The sequence below is a fragment of the Mauremys mutica genome, chromosome 2, assembly GCF_020497125.1.
Source record: "Mauremys mutica isolate MM-2020 ecotype Southern chromosome 2, ASM2049712v1, whole genome shotgun sequence".
In the NCBI taxonomy this organism is placed as follows: domain Eukaryota; kingdom Metazoa; phylum Chordata; order Testudines; family Geoemydidae; genus Mauremys; species Mauremys mutica.
The window spans coordinates 205,725,152-205,750,720 of NC_059073.1; the positions used below are offsets into that span (position 1 = coordinate 205,725,152).

The following is a 25,569-nucleotide window of genomic DNA, read 5'->3' on the forward strand; positions in this document are numbered from 1 at the left end:
TACGAAAAAGCTGCCAAATCCATTTCTATAATCCTCGATGACCTCATATGTTTTCATTAAATGTATTGAATAAAATGAGAGAAGAGAAAAGGCACTCCCCTCCCTCCCGCATGCTACAGTGACGGGACATGCTGGACTGGGATTCAGGCTGAAAACCACTGTTCTATGGTAACAAGAATCTTTCGCAGACCCCTTGCACATATTCTGAAGACCCCCAGCCTCCAGGTCCACATGTTGAAAACCACTGGTTTAAGGGTAATATCTTGTTTTTATCTCAGCAGCTTTCACCTGCTACTAATTTTCTCTCTCATTGCATAGGCAGGTAAGGTTTTTGTTGTTTCAGTGAAAGCAGAGAAGAACTGCTAGAAGACATTTAAATATCACACACAAGTGTGCAATTAGTAGCAAGGGATCACTGCTCAGTATGCAGCTATTCAGCAGAGTGCTCAGCTGGATGCACAATCGAATGCATAAAATCCCATTTTCAACTGCTGTGGTGACATGGACTACAGAACTGGAAGTATTACAGCTCCAAAATCCAATCATTAGGAGGCCTCCCACATAATAAAACAAAACAACCAGATTTCCTGCCTTTTTATGGTCATCACAAACTGTTTGAAACTGGCTTCTTCTTTCATACACAAAACCAATTTTGAAATTATACTCCCGACCTTTTGTTCTTGATATTATATAGACACCTTTATATTTTAAATGACAATAACCAACAATCCATTTCTACATAAAGTTGGGAAACCTGGCATTAACAAAGAATATTACAAGGGAAATTAATAACAACCCCTATGTTGCCCAACACTTTCCATTGTAAAAGATTCTGGTGACTTGCTGAGAAACTCTAACACCACTATTGTTTGCAATAGACCTTTGAAATTACACATGGAGAAATCCATTGGGCTCAAGAAGTGCCTTTTCTTTGTCTCAGGAAATGTTGTTCAGGTTTAATTGAAATGTGAAATGATGATTTTTAAACAGTTTATTTCTCTTGCCTGAGTTGCTCAGGAACTTTTTTGGGGGGGGGCAGGAGTGGTGACAGCCTACCAAAACAATATCTGAATACAAATATTCTGAGGCCATGCCCCATGGTACCACCAAAGCAGGGGTACATCCTGGGAGCTGTAGAGGAAGAGGGAGGGAAGTGGGATCCCCAACTTCCACCCAGACACACTACACTGCCCCTTTGGGGGCCACCACATGGGACAGGAGCTCTCTCCAGCCTCCTGGGTGGAGGGCAAGAGAGACAAAGCAAGAAACCAGGCTCACCACAAAGACATATCCCAGAGGTTTATTTCCTCCCCTAACCCTCCCCCCCCCAAAAAAACAGGCAGAAGAGTCTTTATTTGCTACCAGCTAATCCAGTTAGTTCTGTAGCTCAAGCAGTGCTGAAGGTTCAGGTTTCAAACCTTGATGATGGTGTATGCTGTGGGGGGTCACTCCAATTTTACCCAATAGCGGTTACCCTTTTTAAAAAAAACTTTAAAAATTCTAAGAAATTACAATATAAAATTATTTAAGGGGCAAAGCCAAGGTCTCAAGAGATAGAAAATTCCAGAATTTAAGGTTCCCCCTACAAACATAATTCTGCCCCTTGTGCATATGTGTTCTGATCAAGTTTTAAATCACATACTACTTCACATACTACTTTTTTCACTGAACCTCTGCTTTATTCATTACACAGGAAAGACCCACAAGGAGGGAAAATCAAGGTTCCATGGGCAACCTTAAATTTTTGCTTTTCCTAACTTTTGAGTCCTTGAATTCGTAACCTTAATGTACTTTAACTTGGATTTTTGTATGTAATTTCATATGCAAGAAAGCAACCATCTATGCATCTGGTATGAACATGGGGATTTGATTTCCAATCAGTTCAAAACATAGTTTAAGAACTTTATACATTATATTTTGCTTTAGCTTTACAGCGTAGTTTGTGTCAATGAAACTTGTAACTATAAATTCATACATTTTTAGGAAACAGTTTAATGTCAATGTCATTTTAAGGTGGGCCTCTCCCTTTCCTTGGCTTAAAAAAAAAAAGTGTCAGAGTTTTAGACAAATCTATGAATTTGGGTTTGCCAGGCACGTTCAGCATAAATAGATCAGCCATCAAATGTCTTTAACCATCCAGGAAAAATACACATCCATCATGTCTCTTCTGCCTGAATTATAGAGTAGTCTGTTTTCCTGCCATTATATTTTGTCCAGCAGGGTGGTAGAATGTTTGCATTGGGTTTTGGATTCAGAATTCCCCAGCAACTTATTCTACCCTACTTCCATCCCAAAATCACCCCTACCACCACTGGGGAATAAAATAAATAAATACATAGAGAAAGTAAAAGCTGGCTGAATCTGAAATTCTTTACTTCAGCAACTGAGTACTATTGAGCAGTCTCTCAACAGTTTTACAGTGTTTTATGGCATATTACCTCACTGTGTCTACTGACTTTAATTACAAAATGTATCACTTGTATAAGTATGGTAATTATGTAAAGAACGTATTTCTTTATTACCACAATTCATGTATTGTAATGTAAAGGACACACACACACCCCAAAAAAGTGGGAATTTAACAATTAGCTAATTCAATTTCTAAAGCACTTTGAAGATGAAAAATGCTAGCTGAGAACTAAGCATGTGTTGTTTGAATTGTTGCCTAGTTCCCTTTTTAGGAAATTTTAGTTTAAATTATCACCAGATGCAAGTAGTTTTTACTAAAGTCTAAACTTTTTACAAGATTTATGGCTCATTGCTATCATGTATATTAATAGAATTCAATAACTAAAATACAATGTGTTGGTGAGGGGGAATGTTTGTTTTAAACAGAAACGCAGAAATAGCAGCAGCTGCCATGTTATTTTCTGAACTGCACTTCTCTTTTTCTTCACTGAAAAAGAGGGGATAAGGGAGCTTCTGGAAGCATATGGAGTAAGTATCTGCATATTTATTCACTTGGAGGAGACAGCAAAGAATACCAGCAAGCCAGAAACCTATGAGCCCGTAGGTGTGAAATCTCTAATATGGGGAAGAAAGAGGTTTGCTTGAATGTTCAAACCCGCTATCACTTCACTTCTGACCACAGCAATCTCTTATGGATGTGGTGGCAATGATGGTTGGGTTGATCTTTACATTGGTTGATCATGACAACAAACAATGAAAACATGCAGAAAACAAGTTTTGGAAAGGGAAGAGTGAATTCCTTCATATCAAATGGGGAATTATTTGGGAGACAGAATAGAAAAGTAATGGATATGGGTAATAAGGTAGCAGCAGCAAGGACTCTTCATCTTCTGAGGGAAACTTGGCAGTCCTTCCAAATGTTTTGAGTCTGTTTCACTAATGCTGTTAAGATTTTGTTTCCATTTAGTGCTTAGCCTCAGGTTGGCATCCTTCCTCTGGGAATATTATTATAATTTCATCATAATAATAAAGCACTACTAATGAAATAAAATACATTTTTGTTTCTAAGGTATTATGAGATCTTGGAAACTAACTAATTTACATGTTCATATTATAACTACGCGTCTCCCCATAGCTTGGGGATTTCTTAAAATTACTGCCATTTTTGGGGCCACCAGTAGCCAGAGATTAAAAGCTTTAGACTTCACTCTGCATCTGGCAAAACAAATTCAAGAACTGAGAAACTTTAAAAAAAAAAAAAGAGAGAATATATGAAGGAAACTGCACCTTTGCATTGCTCACAGCAGGCTCCTCTCTGCTTAATGACCAGAGAACACTCCTTGGAAAGCACCGGACACTTCTCTCGTTTGCATGTCACTTCCTTATTCTAGGCAAAAAAAGGCAAAAATTGTTGAAAGCAAAAATCAAACATTTATTTTCCATTTCATGACACTCCAAAAGTGAAATATGGGTTTAGTAAGTCACTCCCTGTTTGACAAGAGACCTTTGTGATTCAAAATAATCAGAAGTCCCCTCACAGAAACAGACAGTATTTTTCCCTTATGGTACATACTGAGAAGAGAGGACGAGGGTGGGAGGGCGGAAAGCACAACATTAGAAAGAGATCTAACCTAGATAAAGTAATGCCAAAGGAAATGTGTGATTCCTTTTCCCATTCTAATATTACTTTCTGGTATACTGTAGAAATGATAATATTTTTGTAAACTATATTTCAAACTATTGGAGTACCTGGTCCAAGACTTCCTTGTGTGCACAAATATTTTTGTTCACAACTGTCCAACAGTCCCGAATAGTACATGAATTAAAGTGTAACCGTCTAAAGTTCCAAGCCAAATAATAACTAAGTTGATTTTGAATGGTTTCAGTATAAAATAAAAAAGAAATATAAATGCCAAGTGAGGCGATATTTATGAAAAGTTCATAGTACAGGGACAACTCTCTGATAATAGGGCCATATTAACAAGTGTTTCAAGCATTTTCATTTGCTATTATTTCTAAAATTACAGCAGTTTTAAATACAGTAAAATCTCAGAGTTATGAATAAGCTCCATTACTAAGGTGTTTATAACTCAGAAGTTTTGTAACTCTGAACAAAACATTATGGTTGTTCTTTCAAACATTTACAACTGAACACTGACTAAATTGACTTTGAAACTTTACTATGCAGAAGAAAAATGCTGCTTTTAGCCATCTTAATTTAAACAAGTACAGAAACAGTTTTCTTATCTTGTCAAATCTTTGTTTTTAAACTTTCTCCTTTTTTTTTTTTAGTAGTTTACATTTAACACAGTACTATACTGCATTTACACACACACACTTTTTTGGGTGGGGGGGTCTCTGCTGCTGCCTCATGGTTTCAATGAGGTGTGTCGTTGACCAGTCAGTTCATATCTTTGAGGTTCTACTGTACACACACACACACACACACACACACACACACACACACACACACACACACCCCTCTTAAATGCAGCCGGAGCCATCCAGAGCAAAGCTCTGGTAAATATTTTCAAACCAGCACCGGTGCCTTCCACGAGCTGAAGCCCCGAGCCCCAGGGCTCTGGGAAACACTCAGGGAGAATTTAAGCCTTGTACACACATAACAATGCAAGTAGGGCCTGATAAAGTTAAGCACATGCTTAACTTTAAATATATGCTTTATGTCCCATTGCAGTCTGTGGGATTTACGCATATGCTTAAAATTAAGCACATACTCAATTATTTGCTAAATAGGTATGGGATTAAGCACATGCTTAGGTGCTCTGCTAAATCAGAGTCTTAATACAGCTATATCTATTTGGGATTGCTGCTTTGTTTGAACATCTCCCAGGGAACAGATTTCATGCCTCATGAGAGTAAATGATCATTAATGCTGCTTAATTGGGAAAGTGATAGCCGGGGCGGCTCTAGGAATTTGGCCGCCCCAAGCACGGCGGCATGCCGCAGGGGGCGCGCTGCCTGTCACCGGTCCCGCGGCTCCGGGGGACCTCTTGCAGACGTGCCTGCGGAGGGTGCGCTGGTCCCGCGGCTCCGGTGGATCTCCCGCAGGCATGACTGCGGAAGGTCCGCCGGAGCTGCCTGCCGCCCTCCCGGCAAAATGTCGCCCCAAGCGCGTGCTTGGCACGCTGGGGTCTGGAGCCGGCCCTGGTGATAGCAACAACAACAAATCCATTTATTGGTGATTCATTTGTCCAGTGCTAAAGGGTTAATCAGTGTTTAACTAGTTATACATGGGAGATTCTAAGATCCAATCATTTAATACATAATTTGCAAATAAAGACTAAAAGATGATCTAATGAATAATTTGTATTCAGTAAACATTTTATTCACTTAGGGCCTAATATTGCACTGTGCTGAGTAAATTAAAACTCCTTGGATTCAATAAGAATTGAGGGGGTTTGTTCTTCCCAGGAGCAACTCAATACCAGTATTGGGCCTATAAGATTATTTTGCAAGTATAACTTTTGCATTCCCTAACATTTTTGTGTTTAAATGTGTCAGTTTCTACATTGGGTTAACATAGGAATTCTTATTCTCCACTGCCTTTCACCTACACTGCACTGGTGTAAATTATTACACAAAGTGCAAGGCAGAGGGCAACCACTCTAAGGGTTATTTTTGCATTTGATTTACAATACACACGTAAGTAGCCATACACAGCCAAATACTCAGCTGATATAAATTGATGTGGCTACAGTGACTTCAATGGAGCGACCACTGGCTCAAAATGGTTCTAATGTATCATCTCTCATTGTATGATCAAATAATTGAGAACAACAATACTTCAGAAATATATAATAAATTATTCTCTCTTTTTTGTTGTTCGAATATGAGCTGGCACAAAAGCAGTTAAAGGTTCTCCCTTCCTACCCCTCCCCCAAACTATTTTGAAATCCTTCTCAACTCCCAATCCCCTCAGAAAAGTCTTAGGAAAACAAATAAGCTTTGCAACATAACCTGAAGGCCATCAGTTCTGGGATCTATCATAGCAAGGGGTAGGGTGACCAGATAGTAAATGTGAAAAATCAGGACAGGGAGTGGGGGGTAATTGGCATCTATATAAGAAACAGCCCCAAATATCAGGACTGGCCCTATAAAATGGGGACATCTGGTCACCCTACCAAGGGGCCAAGTTGGTGTAGAACTTCCTTTAACAACCTGCCACCAGCCCCTAACTCATTTAAATCAGGGAGCTGTTTGCTTCAGCCCTCAGTTTATCCCATCTGTCTTGGGATCATGAGAGATCCAGGCAGTTCCTAAACTGTCCAGGATCCAAACTAAATAGGGCTTTATAGCTTAACCTCCACCTAGGTAACAACTGGTAACCACCACAGATCACATATTTGATGTACTCCATGTGGGAAATCCCACTTAAGTGGGCAGCCACAATCTGCTCTCTCTGCAGTTTCCTGAGGTTCTCAAGACATAGTCCCATACACTGCATGTTTTGGTGATTCTATTTTAAAGTGACAAAAGCACAGATACTGGTGGAGAGGTCTGCCCCTCTCCACCAGTAGAACACACAACACAAAAAAACCACAGCCCTCTTGCCATGTGCCAATGTTGATAAGCATTCTTGGCAATATCCCAGCCTTTCTTAGTAAGAGGTTGTTATAATTTATGCCTTGTCCTCAAACTGTTCAGAAATCAGACTACCCAAGAGGGTAAAATAATTACATATTATACTGCCACCATCCTATAAAGAAAAGCCAGTGACCAAGGTGGAGTATACCACTGAATATACTAAGAAGAATTAACACAGGAATATATAGCAAGCACTAGGTAATCCATTGCGAGGGCCCTTCGTTTTCAGTTTTTATTTTGTTCAATTTTTCTTGGGAATTTATCAGTGTTTATTGCCACAACAACAAAAACAGGTGACAATCAGTGTCAAAAACTATTAATAATTTTTCTGGGTAAATATCAAGGTTTATTTTGGTGGATGGAAAGACAGGCAGGAAAAATACTGAGTGGATTAATGCTTTCAATTCTGTTTATCAATGTCATTTGCTGCAGAACTAAAACAGAACTCAAAACTCAATGCCACCTTGGAGTTTAAGAAAACAATGTATCTAATCCCCAAATAAAACTTTTCATTTGAATAAAGTTTCCCATTGTAGACTTAGAACTATTAGCCTATAAATATTTACATTTAATAATTGGGCCACACCATTTGCAGCGCATACACTGAACTTCATCCTTTTCTCCTGTTGTAGTTTTTTTTTTAAACTTTTGAATACTTCCTTGTGTTCTGAAACGTATTCTGATACAGATTTTCATTTTCTTTCCACTTTAGAGTGTCAAATCTTTAAACTGTTATCTGCTAACAGCTTGAAATGTGTACGTGGTGGGTGTGAGATTCATCACTATATTCAGATGTGCATGCACTTCAGAGCTTGCGTGCGTGCCTCCCTGTTTGTTTATTGTGTGCATCTCCTAGACAAATACATAGTCTTATTTGAACAGGCAGCTTTGCATATACACACAGACTACATGTAATACATGTATCTCATGCAATGTATTGTATTTTCCTAAATAACACACATTATTTTTACATATTTGAATGATACAAAAGTAGGGTGAAAATGAATAACACTTTTTGTAAAACCCAGGACATTTTCAGTAAAAATTGGTTTAAATTGAAAACAAAGGGGCTTATCCATTGTTAGTGCCTCAGTCTTTGGTTTTCCCCTATGATTGTCAACCACACTGAACAACCCTAGCACTGAAGAAAGGTAGAAAACAAAACAAACAAAAAAACCCCACATTTTTTAAAGTAAAATTTTGCTACTTGAAATTCCTGTCTTAAATTTAGCCCTCTGAAGTGAACTCCACCTATAATTACTAGTCCAGTTCATTAAATGACACAGGTGGCCATTTACCAGATGCTAGTGTGTCTCTCAATGGATTTTATGGCTTAATTAGAGACTGAAAAAAAAATCAAAGAGATAGAAAAATGTCAATCAGAAAATTGAAGCACAAGAGGCTCTGCACATCACCCCTTTGCCTCTGTTTGCTTCCTGTGGCCTTGCTCAAGGTGCTTGTGAAGGAAGATGTAAAGCTTTTATTACAAGCCTTTTGGACTTAAAAATCACAGCTTTATTCTTCTCACAGTCACTACCTAATCTGGTGGGGAGTAGAAAGGGCTTGATTCTTACACCAGCATAAACCAGGAATAACTATTGAAATCAATGTGAAATCAGTGTAAATGAGAATCAGGCCCTAAAGTTGTTAACTAACGTGCAGTTGTAGTCAGAAACATGACTATTGTAACAGATTGTAACTAGTGTGACAGATTCACTGACACACTACTCTAGTTTTGCACCTCTCCGGTGTTGCAAAGCAACCATAAACCTGGATTTAATCGGCCAGTTAAACTGAGTTTATGGCAGTTTTGCAATGCTGGATTGGCACAAAGCAATCAGAGCACATTAGTGAAATTGGCTCTCCAACTTCTTATTCAATGCAATATGCCAAATTCTGCTTTTACTTACACCAATGTAACACTCTTGCCTTAAACTGATTTGATCCAGGCTGAAATCAGTGTAAGTGGGAACAGAAACAAATCTACAGTATCTGCTACCTGTGGACCAACTCCTGAGATCCATATTCAAAATGATTCACGCAAATCCTCATTTAGTTTAATGGAAGTTTGCCTCAGAAAAGGCAGAGTAAAAACTGAGGGCTTCATCATCCCCTCCTGTGAATAAAAATCCACTGGAGGAGTTGAAGGGAAGAAAATCTCTATACTGTACCCCTAGAAAATTTCCTGTTTAGTTATTTCATTGGGGGCAATGGTGGTAAGAGAGGATTTGCCCAAATACAATACAGATCATATAAGCTGATTTATAGACTTCATGAATCTCAAGGTATCTGCGGGAGGAAAGGGCGATCCAGGCAGACCCTGTGTATCCATGGGCCTCCTCTGCTCTGTAGCAATATAGCTCCATTGGAGCCATGCTACCAAAGCATCAACACCTGGCAACTACCCATGGGACCCCAATTTAAAAGAGGAATCACTATTGCAGATGACAAGGAAGGTGACCAAAAAGGATCACATCCCAATTTGGATGACCTTTCTTCCCTGATCACCAGGGATTGCTGCATCCCCTCTACCATAACTCTACATCCTGCCCACCCACTCCTCCCCTGAGCACACTAATTCCCTCTCCTCTCACATACATCCTGACCTTCCTCTGAGTTTGGAGGTGGCTGCCCAGCCATTCCATGCTGAGGCCTGGAGATGGGTGTAAGGATGAGCCTTCTGCTTGCATTTAAAGGGGGTACAATTGGGTCTTGATTAAAGATTTCATATTTGGCCCCATAAATCTGCTTACTTCACTGCCAAAGACAAGTTTTTATTATCATTGGCACCATAGAACTAATAAAACAATGGCAGGACAAGTTGCATCCTACTCTGCTTCATGCATCATCATCAACAACATCATGATTGTAGAATCTTCATCAATGATGATGATGATGATGATGATGGAAGAGGTAGATAAGAACATATCATGATTTTCACATTCCAAGATCACTTCTTAGATCTGAGGGGTTAGAAAAGGCATATTAGCAAATTTGGGAAATAATTCAGAAGAAAAAGATAGTCCCAACATGGAATTTTACAGAATAACTTTTCTGAATTTCAAAGTACAAGTAATACTATAACATATATTATTGAAAGCCTCCCTGTGTGTCAGACTTCTCCATGCACACAGAAAGGGGGAAAGCACCACTGACATCAAAATTCTAAAGGACAAACATCTTATGTCAAATTCAGCTGTGACATTATTATTCTTAGTATTTGTATTACAGTAGCTAGTAGCTAGATTTAGACACCTCAAAAAAGATCCAGGCCACACTGTGTGTACAAACACACGCTAAGAGATAAAACAGAGTGTACAGTCTAAATAGTCAAGACTGACAAAAGGAGGAAAAAGAGAAGGACTCTTTATTATATTCATTTTACTGATGGAAAAAAAATCGAATCATGGACAGATTAAGCGACTTCCCTAAGGTCAGATAGGAATTAAACACCAATCTCCTGAGTCCAGTGCCTTAACCATAAAGCCCTCTTGCTTTCAACATAAACAAGCATAACTCCCCTGAAGCTTTTGGAGTTGCACTTGTTTCTTCCATGAAAGATTTTAGCCCTTAAACTATTGCTGAATATACTGTTATGGTGCTTTAGTCTTTCATAGAAGAGCACATTTTAGCAAAACTCAAGACCGGGGGACTGGATGTGGAGGAAAGGGTTAACTCTATGCATATCATTCATACAAGACAGAAGATAAAGCAGGGCTGGTAAATCATTGTTTAGTCTATTGTAGTCTGGTGTTATACAAGGCAGATCTCCTAGGCCCATGGTGTGCAAGAGTAAGAAGATAAAACATTACCAAACAAGGAGGAATTCTTGAGGGGGCGAGGGGTTTCACCCAGCCTTCCAAAACATTGCTTGTAACATGTACCACCAGTCTGCTTATTTAAATTTCTCTTTCTCCTCCCCATTAGTTTTGCAAGGGTGCAGCAGGGTGAGCCAACAATTGAGCCAAATGGATTTTAACAGCAAGCCCTTTCCTTCCAAATAAGTTCCGCCCTCTAGTAATCATAACATTTCATTACTTGTCTAAGCCATACGTTTAAGGAATTGTTAACTAGCAGCATGAAGGAGAGCTATATTACCAAATCAGCATCTGTGTTGTCAACATTGTTTCCAAAGCTGTTGAAAGCTCTCAGATACTTTGATATTGCTGTTCTTAAAAGAAAACCCTCTCAAACTGCAACATGCAGAAGCCAGCTTTTATAAGAGTGTTTTTTTGTTTGTTTCATTAAAAGGACATGCACTTGGGCACTGAAAAGTGCAGAAGAGAAACGTGGCTCATATATACATAAACCATTTGCTAAATCAGAAACCTGTGAGTCAGTCAAAATCCATAATAGGATCCCAAGATTCATAATAAATAACTTGTAATTATAGTCCTACACAATAGTTATTTTAAACAGATGGTTTATGGATTCACATCTGGGATTTTTTTTTTAATTTAATGTTCATACACACTCAGAGAGAAAGGGAGAGACCATAACTAGACTGCAGCTAGGTTTGTTTTATTAGTGTTGGGGAAAAAGTAATTTTTTAAAAGGGGTCAAGCTGATTCTAACAATACTGCCACATCTGATGTAACTCCCTTGTGACCACTCAGCAAAGACATGTAGAGTTCATGCTAGGAATCTCAGACTCACATGGAATAAAGGACTTTGGGAAGGGCTGCAGAGTCTGACTGAATCTTCTTTCCTGTATTAATTGAGTCCAGCACCTGGAGAATTATATTTCTAACATGTTCAAGAGAAGTTTAGAATATTTTGTTTGGAACCCACGTTTTTTTCACTTCTCCCAAACCTTGCCACTGAAATTCTCTTCTTCAAAGTAAGTGCAAAGGAGATGAAAATTCATTTAAATAAAAGATAAGTTAGCCAGAGGCTATTTTAGTGCTAGAACTTCATGTTGCCTTTTCTGGAGCTTCCTCTCATCATAATTTGTTCATTTGCAACTTATAGCTCATATTTTTACCTTCCATCAAAGAACTCTGTGCATAGTACCCAATTCTAATGACAAAGTATAGCAACACTAACAGTCATAAGCTCACATGGTACAGTAAAATAAAATGAAAAGAAAGAGTAAAAAACAACTGAATGTTTGGCAGAGACCTTGCACAGGACTTGTGCCAAACCACAGCTTGAAGCAGCAGCAGCCAAATTCCTACTGGATTCCCTATTGGGTCTCTGCTGTTTCACAGAACAACCACTAGGAGGACTACTTACTGTAGCCTGCGTTTGGAAGAGAAAAAGATGAGGAGCCCTTGTTTCTTGGGGGCATGCACCAGAGTGATCCAGTTGACTATGTTCTGAGTCCACTGTTTTACTGGCCACTGCAGGGGTAGAACTGGCTGTAAGGTTATCACTGATGCTGATTGTCAAAGGGTAAATTTCCACTGTGACATTCTGGTTTGTTTCTGAGGCTTATATTGAATCATGTAGATTTTAAATATCTATTCTGTGCCTCTTTGTTAAACAGGAAAAAATATTACCTAAACTTTCATTTAAACAAACAAAAAAATCTATGCAGAAAGGGGAAACAAGGAAGACTGACAAAGAAGGTTGATACCATGGGATAGAAATATGAGCTGATATTAAGGCCCAATCCTGCAGTTACTTCCAACCACTATTTATGTTATGGTGGTCACACTATTGCACTCTTCAGATAGTCCAATCTTAATTTCATGCCTGGATTTCAGTGGGATTACCCCACACAACATAAAATTAAGGACATGCTTAAATTTTTGCAGAATAGGAGCCTAAGTGTGTGCATTTGTCCTCTGAAACAATAATGTAAGTCATGCTGAAAGCTTTCAAACAAGGATAAATATCATCCTTCAAGAATTTGGGGTGAAATTTTCAAAAGCACCCATGAAGGCTATGTCTACACTACCACTTATGCTGGTGGAATTTATGTCGCTGAGGGGGGTGGATTATCTACCCCACTGAGTGACATAAATTCCACTGGCATAAGCGCTAGTGTGCACAGTGCTATGTTGCACAGTGCTATGCTGGCAGGAGAACTTCTCCCACCGATATAGCTACAGCCACTCATTGGGAGTGGATTAAATTATGTTGACAGGAGAGCTCTCTCCCATTGGCATAGAGTGACTACATGAGAGACCTTGCTGCATCAGTACAGCTGCATTGCTGTAAGCTCCCTAGTGTAGACACAGCCTTAGGAGCACACTTCTCATAGAAAAATCAATGGGACATCTGCTCTGAAGTCAGGTGCTTTTGAAAATCCCACCCTTGATCATTTGGTACAGTTGCTTAGCTTATGATTCAGACTCCAGATCTACAACCTTCTCTCACGAGTATTGCTTACACAATCAAGTACTCCCTCTTGAATTCAGTGGGATTACTCTCTTCAGTAAGCACTTCTCTGCATGAGTAAGAATTGAAAAATTAGGCTCTGAGTGAGAAGAGGGAGGAGAAAGCACTCACAAAGCAGTGGAGTCTGAGAAAATGTCTCACTACTGACAAGTGGGGTAAGAAAAATTTCTTATTTTCATTGTTTCTAGATTTGTATCTAGATTAAATTAAACAAATGAAAACTTTTGCAGGTAAAAAGATACTAAAACAAAACAAAAAAAGTATGCTAAAAAACTGTTTTGGTGCAAAATGGAAAAAAATATTTTTCTGTGAAACTGACAATTTTCTGCAAAAAACAATAATGTTGTCTTGATTTACAAATTTAAATCTATACCCTGCAAACATTGAGGCATGTGCTTACCTTCATGCACGCGACTAGTTCCATTAACTTTAATAGGAGTACACACATGAGTAAAACTGAGCATATGCTTAAATGTTGTAGATTGGGGGCTTGCTCATGGTAAAAATGTTACCAGGTTTTCAGCATAAACCTGTGTTATACTGATATGAATGATATTTCATCATGAATCAAATATGTCAACTCAGTGCTTGCAAAAAAAAAAAATTCCTTATGTGAACACAAAACCACTTTTTTTCAAATACAGCACACAGTAGTTTCTTGCTTGTTTCCACATTTTCATAATCTCTTAGGCTCCTGTGTCCCAAATGCCCAAAGCAGCAGGCCACTGTTGACATTGAGCAGGGATAGTGCTACAGATCTCTCCGCAGTGGAGCTCTGCCAGTATCAACTGCTCCCTTCAGAATTTCAGTTCTCCCCCAGGAAGCACAATTAAAAACAAAGCTCTTGCTTGCTGAAAGAAGACCCCCAAATTTCACTGCAGATGTATATTCCCCACCACAACCAAAAAAATCACATACTATATACAAGTAGTTCAGTACTCACCACTCACAACTCCCTTTAGACCAAACATATCATTTCTGCAATGTGCCTGATGCTAACCAGCTTGGGGAAATTGACCTCTGTGGTCAGTTGCAAGCCTGATCTTCCCTGAAGACAGCCCAGTGGCCTGCTATTGCAGCACCATGAGTAGAAGGAGCTTCATTTAATATGATCATTTATTTGTGTTACTGTAGCATCTAGAGGTACAAGTGAGATCAAGGGCCTATTATGCGTGATCAGTGTTTCCCAAACTTGAGACGCTGATTGTTTAGGGAAAGTCCCTGGCAGGCCGGGCCGGTTTGTGTACCTGCCGCATCCGCAGGTCCGGCCGATCGCGGCTCCCACTGGCCGCGGTTCACTGCTCCAGGCCAATGGGATCTGCTGGAAGCGGTGGCCAGCATGTCCCTTGGCCCGCGCCGCTTCCAGCAGCCCCCACTGGCCTGGAGCGGCGAACCGCGGCCAGTGGGAGCCGCAATCGGCCGGACCTGCGGATGCGGCAGGTACACAAATCAGCCCGGCCCTCCAGGGGCTTTCCCTACACAAACGGCGTCCCAAGTTTGGGAAACACTGTACTAGATAGTGTACAAACATATATTAGGAGATGGCTCCTGTCCTGATGAGTTATAATTACCATAGACAAGATAGACAGAAAACCAGTGCACACAGAGGTGAAGTAATTTGCCCATAGAAGGTCAATGGTAGAGCCAGGAATAGAGCCAAGGTCTCCTAGGTCAGTGCTCTATCCACTAAAACATTTTTCTACGGTCAAATCTTTGTTCTAGTGAAGTCAAAGGCAAAGCTTCTCACCATTCAACAAAATATAATATGAAACACTCTGTCAATAGGGACATGGATCTCAGGTTTCAGTACAAACTTGGGAGCCTATACAGCAACACAAAATATTATATATAAACTGGAAGGCAGGTAAAAGTTGGGGGGTGATGTTATGGTTCTGTGGGAACCAAACCTTTGAATTTCCTGATGTGTGTGCATTTAAAAATCTTAGCTACAATCTTCCATTAGGGTATTTTTTTAAATTAAATATAAATATGTTTTATATTTCTTTTAAAGTCTACATCTGACCTCCTTTGTTAAGCACTTTTATATAGCCTTTCCAGCAGTAAATCTCAAATTACTAAGTATTAGCATTATTAAAGGAGTAATAGTAAATACTAAAAGCAGCAAAGAGTCCTGTGTCACCTTATAGACTAACAGACGTATTGGAGCATGAGCTTTCGTGGGTGAATACCCACTTCGTCGGATGCATGTCATGCTCCAATACGTCTGTTAGTCTATAAGGTGCCACAGGACTCTTTGCTGCTTTTACAGATCCAGACTAACACGGCTACCCCTCTGATACTAGTAAATACTAAATAGCTCTTTGTCGATGCTGAATCTTATGCAAATTAGCAGTCAGTAAGACAAGTAGAACCTTGGTCAAATAGGACGTGTGTCAATTTGAATTTAATTCTATGACTAAGAAAACATTCTATTTTCCCCAGTTATAGCTGTGTGTCTCTTGCGCATACTGTACAACTAGGCTGATCTAGCTAAACTGATGCAAAGCCCTAATGTAGATAAACTTGAGCGAATTTAACCTTTGCTTAGAATAACCTTTGAAGTTTGCATAGTTCAGTTACCAAATCTAACTAAACTGATTTAAGCAAGGGTTAAACTGTTAAAAATGTTTCTGTGTTAGGGATTTGCAGTAGTTTAAAAAGATCGGTTTTAAACCAATGTAGTTATACTGGTGCAAGTTTTCTAATGTTGACCAAGCCAAAGTTTCAAGTTCTGTTCAATCTCTGAACCTTCCATCAACTCCGACCCGTCAGCAGAGCAATCCTTCCACTTCTATTTCTTCCCATCTTGGCCCCACTGCCTGTCTTCTGTTTATTTCCCAGGGTTGGCTTTATTGCAGTAAAGTGAAGCATACCACCATGAAAATACAGAAAAACCCCAGAAACACATCAGTCCTCAAGTTCAAGATTTCCATTTTCTGATGAAGCCGTACACTGTGTTTCTGTTTGATCTATGTACACAAAATGGATAGTCCTTAATTTCTCTTTTAGTGCTGTAATGTGACTTTATTGAACATTTATTTAAAACAGTTGCATTAACTCAGTTATTTTAATGAAATAAATGTATAAATATATTGTCTGAACAATGACCTATCCATCATTGTGTCTGAGAGCAACCTTTATTGCTTTTTGTATCTGATGTCTGCTTAGCTAAGCTTTTACACTGGAGATTCACGTAGTGGCCTTTTGGGGCTTTCTTAAAGGCCAGAGCCTGTATGAAAAACTCTGAACAAAGAAACCCCTGAAGCCATGCAGTTTTAAAAGGGTTTACAAAGCCCACTGGGACTCCTAGCTTATTTTGCAACAAGTCATATCCCATGAAGAAATTCACTTCTGTACAACCCAAAAACAGAGTTAGATTAAAGAAAAAGAAAGAAAAAAAGATGATCCCCTGCTGATCTGCCTGGTCTTTTACTGCCCGTATCCTCTAAAGAAAAGATGTTCTGATGATATATTACCCCAATACATCACTAAATGACAGTGTTCTCATGGTATTGTATCCTTAAAAATATGATGTATGCCAAAAGCACTAACAGGGGATACATAAGGGGTTCTTTTTATCCTTTAAAAATAATTTCAAAAGACTTTTAAGAAGTATGGTGGTTGTTGGTTTTGTTCAGAGAGTCCCACAATACACATACCACCTTCCCCCCCCCCCAAAAAAAATAATCAAGGGGAGTCCTAAAAGTTTCTCAAAAATGGTAGGTTACAAAAAAAAAAAAGGGACATCAGAGAAGTTCTTCATTTAAGCAGATTTTCATATAGGACCAAAGTGCTTGAGGAACAACCACAAAATAAAAATAGTAGCCCCAAAAAAAGTAGCAAGAGTTTGTTTTATAAGCACATGGCCTCCAGACACTGCTGTTTTAGCCCTGTTCAAGTCTAGGGCTAAAACAGACTTGACCCTACTTTTTTTCACATAAGAAAACAAAAAGTGCTGACCCTACTTTTTGTTTTCTTATGTGATCTTGCCTGTGATACACAACAGTGTACAAAAAGAAAGAATTATTCACTGAGGCCTGCTGAGACAAAAGGGGGTAGCAGTGCTGTGCCAGTTTCCATAGAGGAGCAGGTTAAAAGGGAGGTGCAAGGAACTTGGCCATTTCAACCTGGACTTTTTGGAGGCGGCAAGAATTTTCAGGGTCTTTTCTCTCTGGCCTTCACCCCGCATTACCTCCTTTCTCTGCACTTCATAACCTCAGGTCAAACAGGACTGAGCTTTGTGCTGCAGTTATTAGTGTCACATTGAGGCAGTTGCTAATCACTGTATGGATAGCTTATCTCGGTGGTTGGCTTTTCAAAGAGCCTGATCCTTGTCCAATTGATATAATGAGATCAGAGTCAGGGCCCAAATGAGGTCATGGTCAGAAAAGTGACTATGAAAAAATGGCACCTTATTTGACATATCTTCTCCTTGTGTGTCTCTGCTTCATGATCACATTTTGTGGCTGGGCCACTACTACTTTTGGGCTAGTTTGTGCAGTCCTTACTCACAACGAATACTTTCACTGCAGTCAATGAAACCACCAGTATGAGTTAAGAGGCTCAGATCTGGCTCTTTGAAGGAGAAACACTCAGAATGCCTTGTGGTGCTAAGCAGACCCAGGTAATTACATATTTATTTGTAAATGTTTCTCTGGAAAGAAAGTTACTGTGTCTAAAAGAAGAAACTAATATTGCATAACCATGTGCAACCATTGAGTTTTTCAGGCAAAAATCTCAGCTCTGCAGGGCCAGTCTCATTTCTGGAAAGCAAATTCCCTTCTCTTTCACACATGTACAAACAGAGTCTAGAATGTCCACAGCTTATGAATCTCAATAATAAATAATAATAATAATAATAAATTGAGCAGAAGCAATACAAATATATTTTTCATACACTGTGTTCCCTTTTCCTGCTCCCTATCCCTGGCTCCACTTGCACTGCTGGAAGTAACAAAAATACCTGGTTTTGACAAGTAAATGGAGCTGACATCAGACCGAAGAAACAGCATGAATGAGCTATGCACAACCCATTTGTCATCTTGACAAAGTGACTTTTGGTCACCGGTGGGACACTTTAAAGACATCTGCATGGTTGGCCTTGACCACCAGCAATTCTTACAGCCTGTAAGGGGCCCTGTGAGACTGAGAACACAACCTGCTTTAGAACTGGCTCCTGCAGTTATGTCTCTTGATGGTTGTAAAGGCTGTATGATATATCAGGTGTGAATAAGATCTTTGCTAGCTGGTTATATTTACATTGGTATTGACTGCAGATAGCATCTTGTTAGCTCAAATAATAAGCCTCAAATGCCGGGAAAGGGGATTATGCATGGCCAAAAATCCACAGAGCTAGAAACCCAGCCACCAATGATTTCACTGTGTGGAATGGCACATTTTAGTCTGAAGCGACAGCATTCCAACAGCAATATTATATAAGCAGAAAGGAAAACGCAGGAAGGAAGCAGAGGAGGAAAAGTCAGTCTAAAATTCAGAGATTCCACAATAATAGTGCATGAGAGGCCTTAGTAACTTTAAGATGACATTAAATGGGGTGTTAAATGGGGTGTGTAACAATGAGAACTCCTTACACATTTTAACATTCAGCCAAAAGAAATGAGGGCCCTAGTTATATATGAATCACATCCACAAATGCACATGACTAGTGCAAAATCTTGAGAAGATGCTTAAAATCCTTACAAACAGTGCTTACAACATCTGGCTCTGGAGTCACACAGAACTTTCACAGAGTGAAGTCCCATCTAGCTCTTCTCAGTATGCCTGAAACTATGCCAATCTCAGAAAAGCTTCCTATGCTGCATGGCACAAAACAGATAACAGTGCTCAAACAGACAGGAGCCAATGGAACACATCTTCATCCCTCAAAAATGGCTGATTTCCAGTGAGCTTCCCTTTATTATATGGTTCCCTTTTTTGACTCTGACATTTGTACATTTCAGTATGTGGGTTGGCTTAACACACCAAGAGATTTGAGGGTGACAAAGAGACCCCTACTTTTATAAACAATAAGGTATTGAACACATCACCCTGTGTAATGAATGGAAGGTATAGTCACACCCTAGAATTTTGGAGATTATTAATGCTGCCACAGCTATTACTGGGGTAACAGAGCTCTTTCTTTGTGGATTAGAAACCTTACCACATGTCAATCAAATTATGTACCAGCAGCTGTACAGATGTTAAAGTTAAATAAACCATACTTTTGCACGTGTACACTAGCTACTTGTTAAATCTCAACATCATAATGTTTTTCCTTTCCCCATATCTGCCAAATGAGACTAGAGCACAAGTCTTACCAGGCCTCTGCCCTTAAAAAATAAATAAATAAATAAATAAATAAATATGTTCTTACCTGTTACTCTTTCAATATTTTAAAGAAAATTTTTAAAATTTTCCAACATTCTTTCAAAAATTTACTTTAAAAAAATCCTTGTTTCCAGGCTAAACTATTGCAAGCCACATTTGCAACCCAGCATGCATTTTTTAGCATGAAGGCATTTACCAGTTCAGATCACTGATCCACCAATTCTTGTAGATTGACTTCAGCAGTAGCCAACATCAGATATTTTTAAAAAAAAGTGATAAACATGAAAATTAGTTGTGCCTTATAAAAGAAAAAACATTTCCCCCTAGAAGTCATTAAATAGAACTCTGAAGTATGTGATTTGATTACCCTTGTCAATGTCTTAGCTTGCACAGCTACATGTTAGGTTAATGGTCCTTTTTAAAATTCCAGCCACAACATTTGACGTGATGATACCCTCCTGTAGCAGTGAATTCCAAAAGGTACAGCCTGCAGGTGCTTCACTAACTGGCATCATGAAAACACCCTCATTAGGTGGCCTTCAAGCAATTGTTTATCAATTAAGTCGTCTTCTTCCCCACCCCTCCTCAATTATACATAATCACTAGCCATGGCTCAGTCAGACTAAAGAAACAAAGCACAAGATCAAGACAATCAAGATCTTTAATTCCTCTCTTTGTAGCTCTCCAATCACTACTAGACCCTCTCACATAAATAAATAAACAAATACACAAACATAACAACAGCATAATCAGGCACAGTGTTTGCAGCCTTTGGGCCCTATACATTTCCCATTAAATTCAGGGAATGTAATAGTGAGTATGATCAAATAAAAACAGAAGTTTTAGCCTATGGATTGTCAGAAATCCAAATTATTAGGCCACCACTCCCACATTTCATTATTAAGATCCTGATCCTATAAAGTTTTAGGTATGTGCGTCACTTTAAACAATAGTCACAATACATAACACTAAGCATGTGTTTTAAGTCTTTGCAGGATTGGGACCTGTGTACCTAGGTACCTTACCAGCCATTAAAGGATTTGTACATATCCCAGTTTAGAGGGGCTTAAAAGAGTGGCATTTCTGTTTTTTTGACCACTACCTCTCTGGGATGAGAGTGGATAATTTGTTGATAAGCTGTGCAAATAATAATGCAAATATCATCTCTTTTTTTTCTGTTTGTGAATTGTCTGTGAGCAGATTTCAATTTTCTGAAATGTACTCACTATTCAGAACTATTTGTGAATTTCTTCAGTGACTAATGCTTTCTCTACAGATTATTTGAAAATAGTTCATGGCTGAGACTGAAAATGAAACTATAGAGGCCTCATTTTGATAGTCTATATTTTCCAGATTATATTACTGCCTTTTTCTTAATAGTAAGGATGTATGTGAATAATGATAAAGGGAAGGTCCTGATGCTGATAATGTTTATGTCAATGGTACTGTTCATATGAGTAAAGTTATTCATTAAGTAAGTATTTGCAACACTGGAGCCCGAGACAGTTACAGAGCTTCTGTAAATTCTTAGCTGTCATAATAAAAATGAATATGTATGGGGTCTCATTTCCCCACATTTGGGGCCGAAAACTCATGAGAACAGCTTATGAGATTTTGATATCATTAAACTTGGCCTGAACTTGATTCATCCTTGAACCCAAAATCTAGACCAGGGGTAGGCAACCTATGGCATGCGTACCAAAGGCAGCACTCGAGCTGATTTTCAGTGGCACTCACACTGCCCAGGTCCTGGCCACCGGTCCGGGGGACTCTGCATTTTGATTTAATTTTAAATAAAGCTTCTTAAACATTTTGAAAACCTTATTTACTTTACATACAACAATAGTTTAGTTATATATTATAGACTTATAGAAAGAGATCTTCTAAAAATGTTAAAATGTATTACCGGCATGCGAAACCTTAAATTAGAGTGAATAAATGAAGACTTGGCACACCACTTCTGAAAGGTTGCCGACCCCTGCTCTAGACTAAACTTGAACATTGCACAGCTGACCCCATCTCTAGTTTTATTACTGTTGGAAATGGCTGAAAGACAGGGAGGAGCAAAGGGGAGGGAATTGGTTCCTAATTTTTCCCTTGCGTTAGTGAAATTTATAAATTTCAAGATTTTTCTGGTTTAAACAGAGAGGAAAAATGGCAGAAAATTCCACAGAAAATTCTTCGATCTTTCACCCAAATTTTAACACATTCAGCATTTTCCAACCAGTTCTAATTGTACATTATTTTGTCCAAAAAAAACCCCCAAAAAATAAAACAGAAATTGTGGGGTTTTCAGTTTTTCAACAAAAATCCAAAAACATTTCAAGAAAAACTTAAGCAAAAACCACACCTTTTTTTCATTTTCATCAACATTTTTTCTCTGAAACAAAACACATTTCCAACTCCAATATTAATTAACAGCACTATCAATCTGCTTTGCCAATTACAGGAGCAAAAAGCTGTGGTAGCTTCCTCTAAAAAAAAGTCTAAAATAGAAAAACACAAGAAATGACAACCTTAGACCAGGAGGGTGTAGGGAATGGATGAGGATCTGTGGGTAACAACCAATAACGAAAAGGAATATCGTAAATTTTGTATGAAATCATTTTAAAATTTAAAAATAAGATACAAGAAGAGAGAAATACATAGCAGTAGCATAGGGTCCAGCTTTGGATTGCTAGCTAAAACAGGTGGGTTTTAGGGAGAGATTTGAATAGGATTGCCAAGTGTCCAATTTTTTACCAGAAAGTCTGGTCAAAAAGGGGACCCAACAGTATCCAGTCAGCACTACTGTCCGGACCACAGAAGTCCAATTACCTGAATAACCGTTCGCAGTCGGCTTCTGTTCCACCATAGAGAAGGCGGGACAAGCAGCTGCTGCTGGAGAGGCACTCAGGACCTGCGCGGCTCTGGCGGAGAGAGGTACCAGCAGCAGGCATCCAGGAGGAGAGATCCTGAAGCATGTGGCATTTGAGGAGTGGGGCTGGTGGCTGGACTCACGACCTGAGCCCCCTTCTCAGCTTCTTTTGTGCCCTGCCCTGGGGTGCTGCCCCTGCATCCTGCCCTAGTCACCCCTCCACCTCCAGAGCGCGGCTCTCCCTCCCCCATTCTACCCCAGTAAGCTCCACCCCTGGAGCATGGTTCTCCCTGCCCTGTCCTGCCCCAGTCACCCCTCCCACCCTGGAGCGTGGCTCGGCCTTGAACCTCCTGCCCACGTCACTCCTCCACCACTAGAGCCCTGCTCAGCTGGTGGCGGGAGGGAAGTGGAGAGAGCAGCAAGTGACAGGGGGTGGGGGGAAGATGAGTGGGGGACAGGGCCTTAGGGAGAAGAGGCAGAGCAGGAGGGGAGGAAGGTTTTCACAAATTAGATAGTTGGCCACCCTAGATTGGAAGACGGAGAGTAAAGATGTGTTGCACACTGCAAGAAGGACACTGTTCCAGACATTGAGTATCAAACTAACAAACACACACACAAACACAGACACAAGATGTGACTGGGAGAAAGAGACTACCGGGTAAATGAATATGAAAGCTAGAAGAGTTATCACAGCATAGGTCATGAGGCAAGGAGTAGGTAGGGCAATACAAGGGAAGAGATATAGACTGCACTTTGAAAATGAGGACAATGAGTTTGAGCTTGATGCAGAAAGGTACAGGGAGCCCATGAAGGTGAATGGCCAGAGCAGGTTAAAAGGAATATTATTTTAGCTGCAGCCTGGTGGATAGAAGGAAAAGTCAGGAAGCATGAGAGATGGCAGTTACTATCGTTAGGAGGTACAAGATGATTGCATACTAGTACAGTAAGTTTTTTAATACTCTGCTGTGTTATTAGTAACACAGGTAAAGATTTTTACACAATATAATTTGACTATGACATTATGACATTATTTAACTATGAGCTTAATATAAAAAAACAAACAAAACAAAACAACCCCCCACAAACACTAAGCTTCCATTTCACTTGATTTTTGTTTAAATTAACTTTTTTTCTCCCCTCAGAAATTTCTATTAAAACATGATGGGGAACCAAAAACAGTTATAAAAATATTTTTTTTTCACCCAATATGGCAGCACAAAGTTGAACACCAGAAACATTGATACTGTGAGTCATCAAGTTACAGGACCACACTTTTTAAAAAGGCTTTTAACAACTCAATGGAAGAAACTGGAAAGCCTATAAAATCCATGTACAGGTACCTGTATGCCTTTAAAACTCCATTTTGATATTGGACCAGCTTTTTAATAATGTTGTTCTTATTGGCAATTTTAAAAAAGTGCCTTAACATAGACTTATCCATTTTGTACTTACCAAAGACACGTTCCAAAGACATTTGCAACCTATATTACATTTTTCCATTTAGTTTATGGCATTTCTGTGCCTCTCACAATTTATTTAATGTATTACTTATTCATTTTAATTATGATCTTTTGTACTCAAATTTTCAGAGCCTTTAATTATGCCACAGTGAAGCTTTTTCCCATAATTGTTATACTGAATCTTCAACGTGAGTGCAGCGTTCCTATTGTCAGCTTCTGTCCAGTAGGGTTGTGCCAAGATCTGTAATCAATCCAACACTGTGTGTTTGGCTCAGTGCAGCAAATTCATTGTTAGTGATGTGCAAGTAGTGAATTATTCACTATCCCAAATAGTCCAAGCATAATGTGAAATAGCTACTTCAAGCCTCACGTATCTCTGTTATTGCAGATTTATGGAACAGTTTAAACACATTGTGTCACTCATGATGCATTACATCCGGTTGCAACAAATCACAAAAGTGAATGTCATGATGCAGAATAATAAGCTGAAATGTAAAGGCAAAAACACCTTTGTGGGGAGTGCAATCTCACCAGGCAGTACAAAGCAATGAGTCAATCTGAAATGGATCTGACTGATCAGAGCAGGGCAAATGGGAAATTCACCACAGTTCACCTTGCACTTGAATTTTTTTCAAGACACTTGGCAAGATTCAGTGTCACTCTCGCTGCAGGGAGAAATGTGATAATTGGAAACGACTTAAAATTTGTGAAGCACATAGATAACAAAAATCAAAACCTCACTCCATCAAGTAACATATAATAAATAACAATAATTAACAATTTAGAGTTTTATCAGGCAGGATTCCAAAGCACTTTACAAAACTTAAACTGATATTACAGACAAAATACTAGCTGACAACAGAAAATAGGTCTGATCCCCCAAAGGACTATGTGACAAAAGCAGTATAATTTATGACTATACACTGGCTATGAACAGGTCTGGCTGCATAATATATTCTCATTCAGAACTAAAATAAATTACATGCGAGGTTGTATGCAGGCAGCGTGACTTGGTTAGAGTACCAATATCTGTAGGTGGTAGTACATATATATCACACCTCTCCTCAACTCCATTTGGGGAAGTCCTGAGGAGCAGACTTCTTCATATGTTTCAGGAGAGCCAGAACTAGATGGCCCATCTTGTGTCATGTGCTTCTAAAGAGTGCTGGTTCGGTTTGTGTGCTGTTTTTCTGGCCTATGCACCCAGGTAAGCCAGAATCTAGCCTTACGCTGACTTATTGTATATGGTAGTATAATTATAGCAGAGTCTATGAACTATCTGCTAGCTCATCCCTTTGCAGAGGCTACTAAACCAAGTTGTTTCTACAGCAGGTAATTAACTTCAGTTTATGATTTCAGTAAATCCTTGCTCTCACCAGTATCTTTATGTACACACACTGGCCTCCAACGTCCCTGGCAAAAAAAAAAAAATACACAGACACTCAGCTGTACCAGACACCATTTTTCTATTTAGGAAACAGAGTGTATATTAGCTTTTTAAAAATTGGATAAAAACTAATAAAGCCCAGCATTATATAGGGGCATGTTTGCACTGTAGGAAGAGTC

General features: G+C 39.2%; 1 protein-coding gene across 1 annotated transcript in view; it reads right to left on the reverse strand.

Moving 5' to 3' along the window:
* Positions 1-25,569, reverse strand: part of BMPER (BMP binding endothelial regulator) — a 212,142-nt gene that overhangs the window by 179,983 nt on the left and 6,590 nt on the right. The window contains exon 3 of the mRNA XM_045003070.1: positions 3,697-3,796. Within this exon, the coding sequence (XP_044859005.1) occupies positions 3,697-3,796 (100 nt within the window). The remainder of the gene's footprint in view (positions 1-3,696; positions 3,797-25,569) is intronic.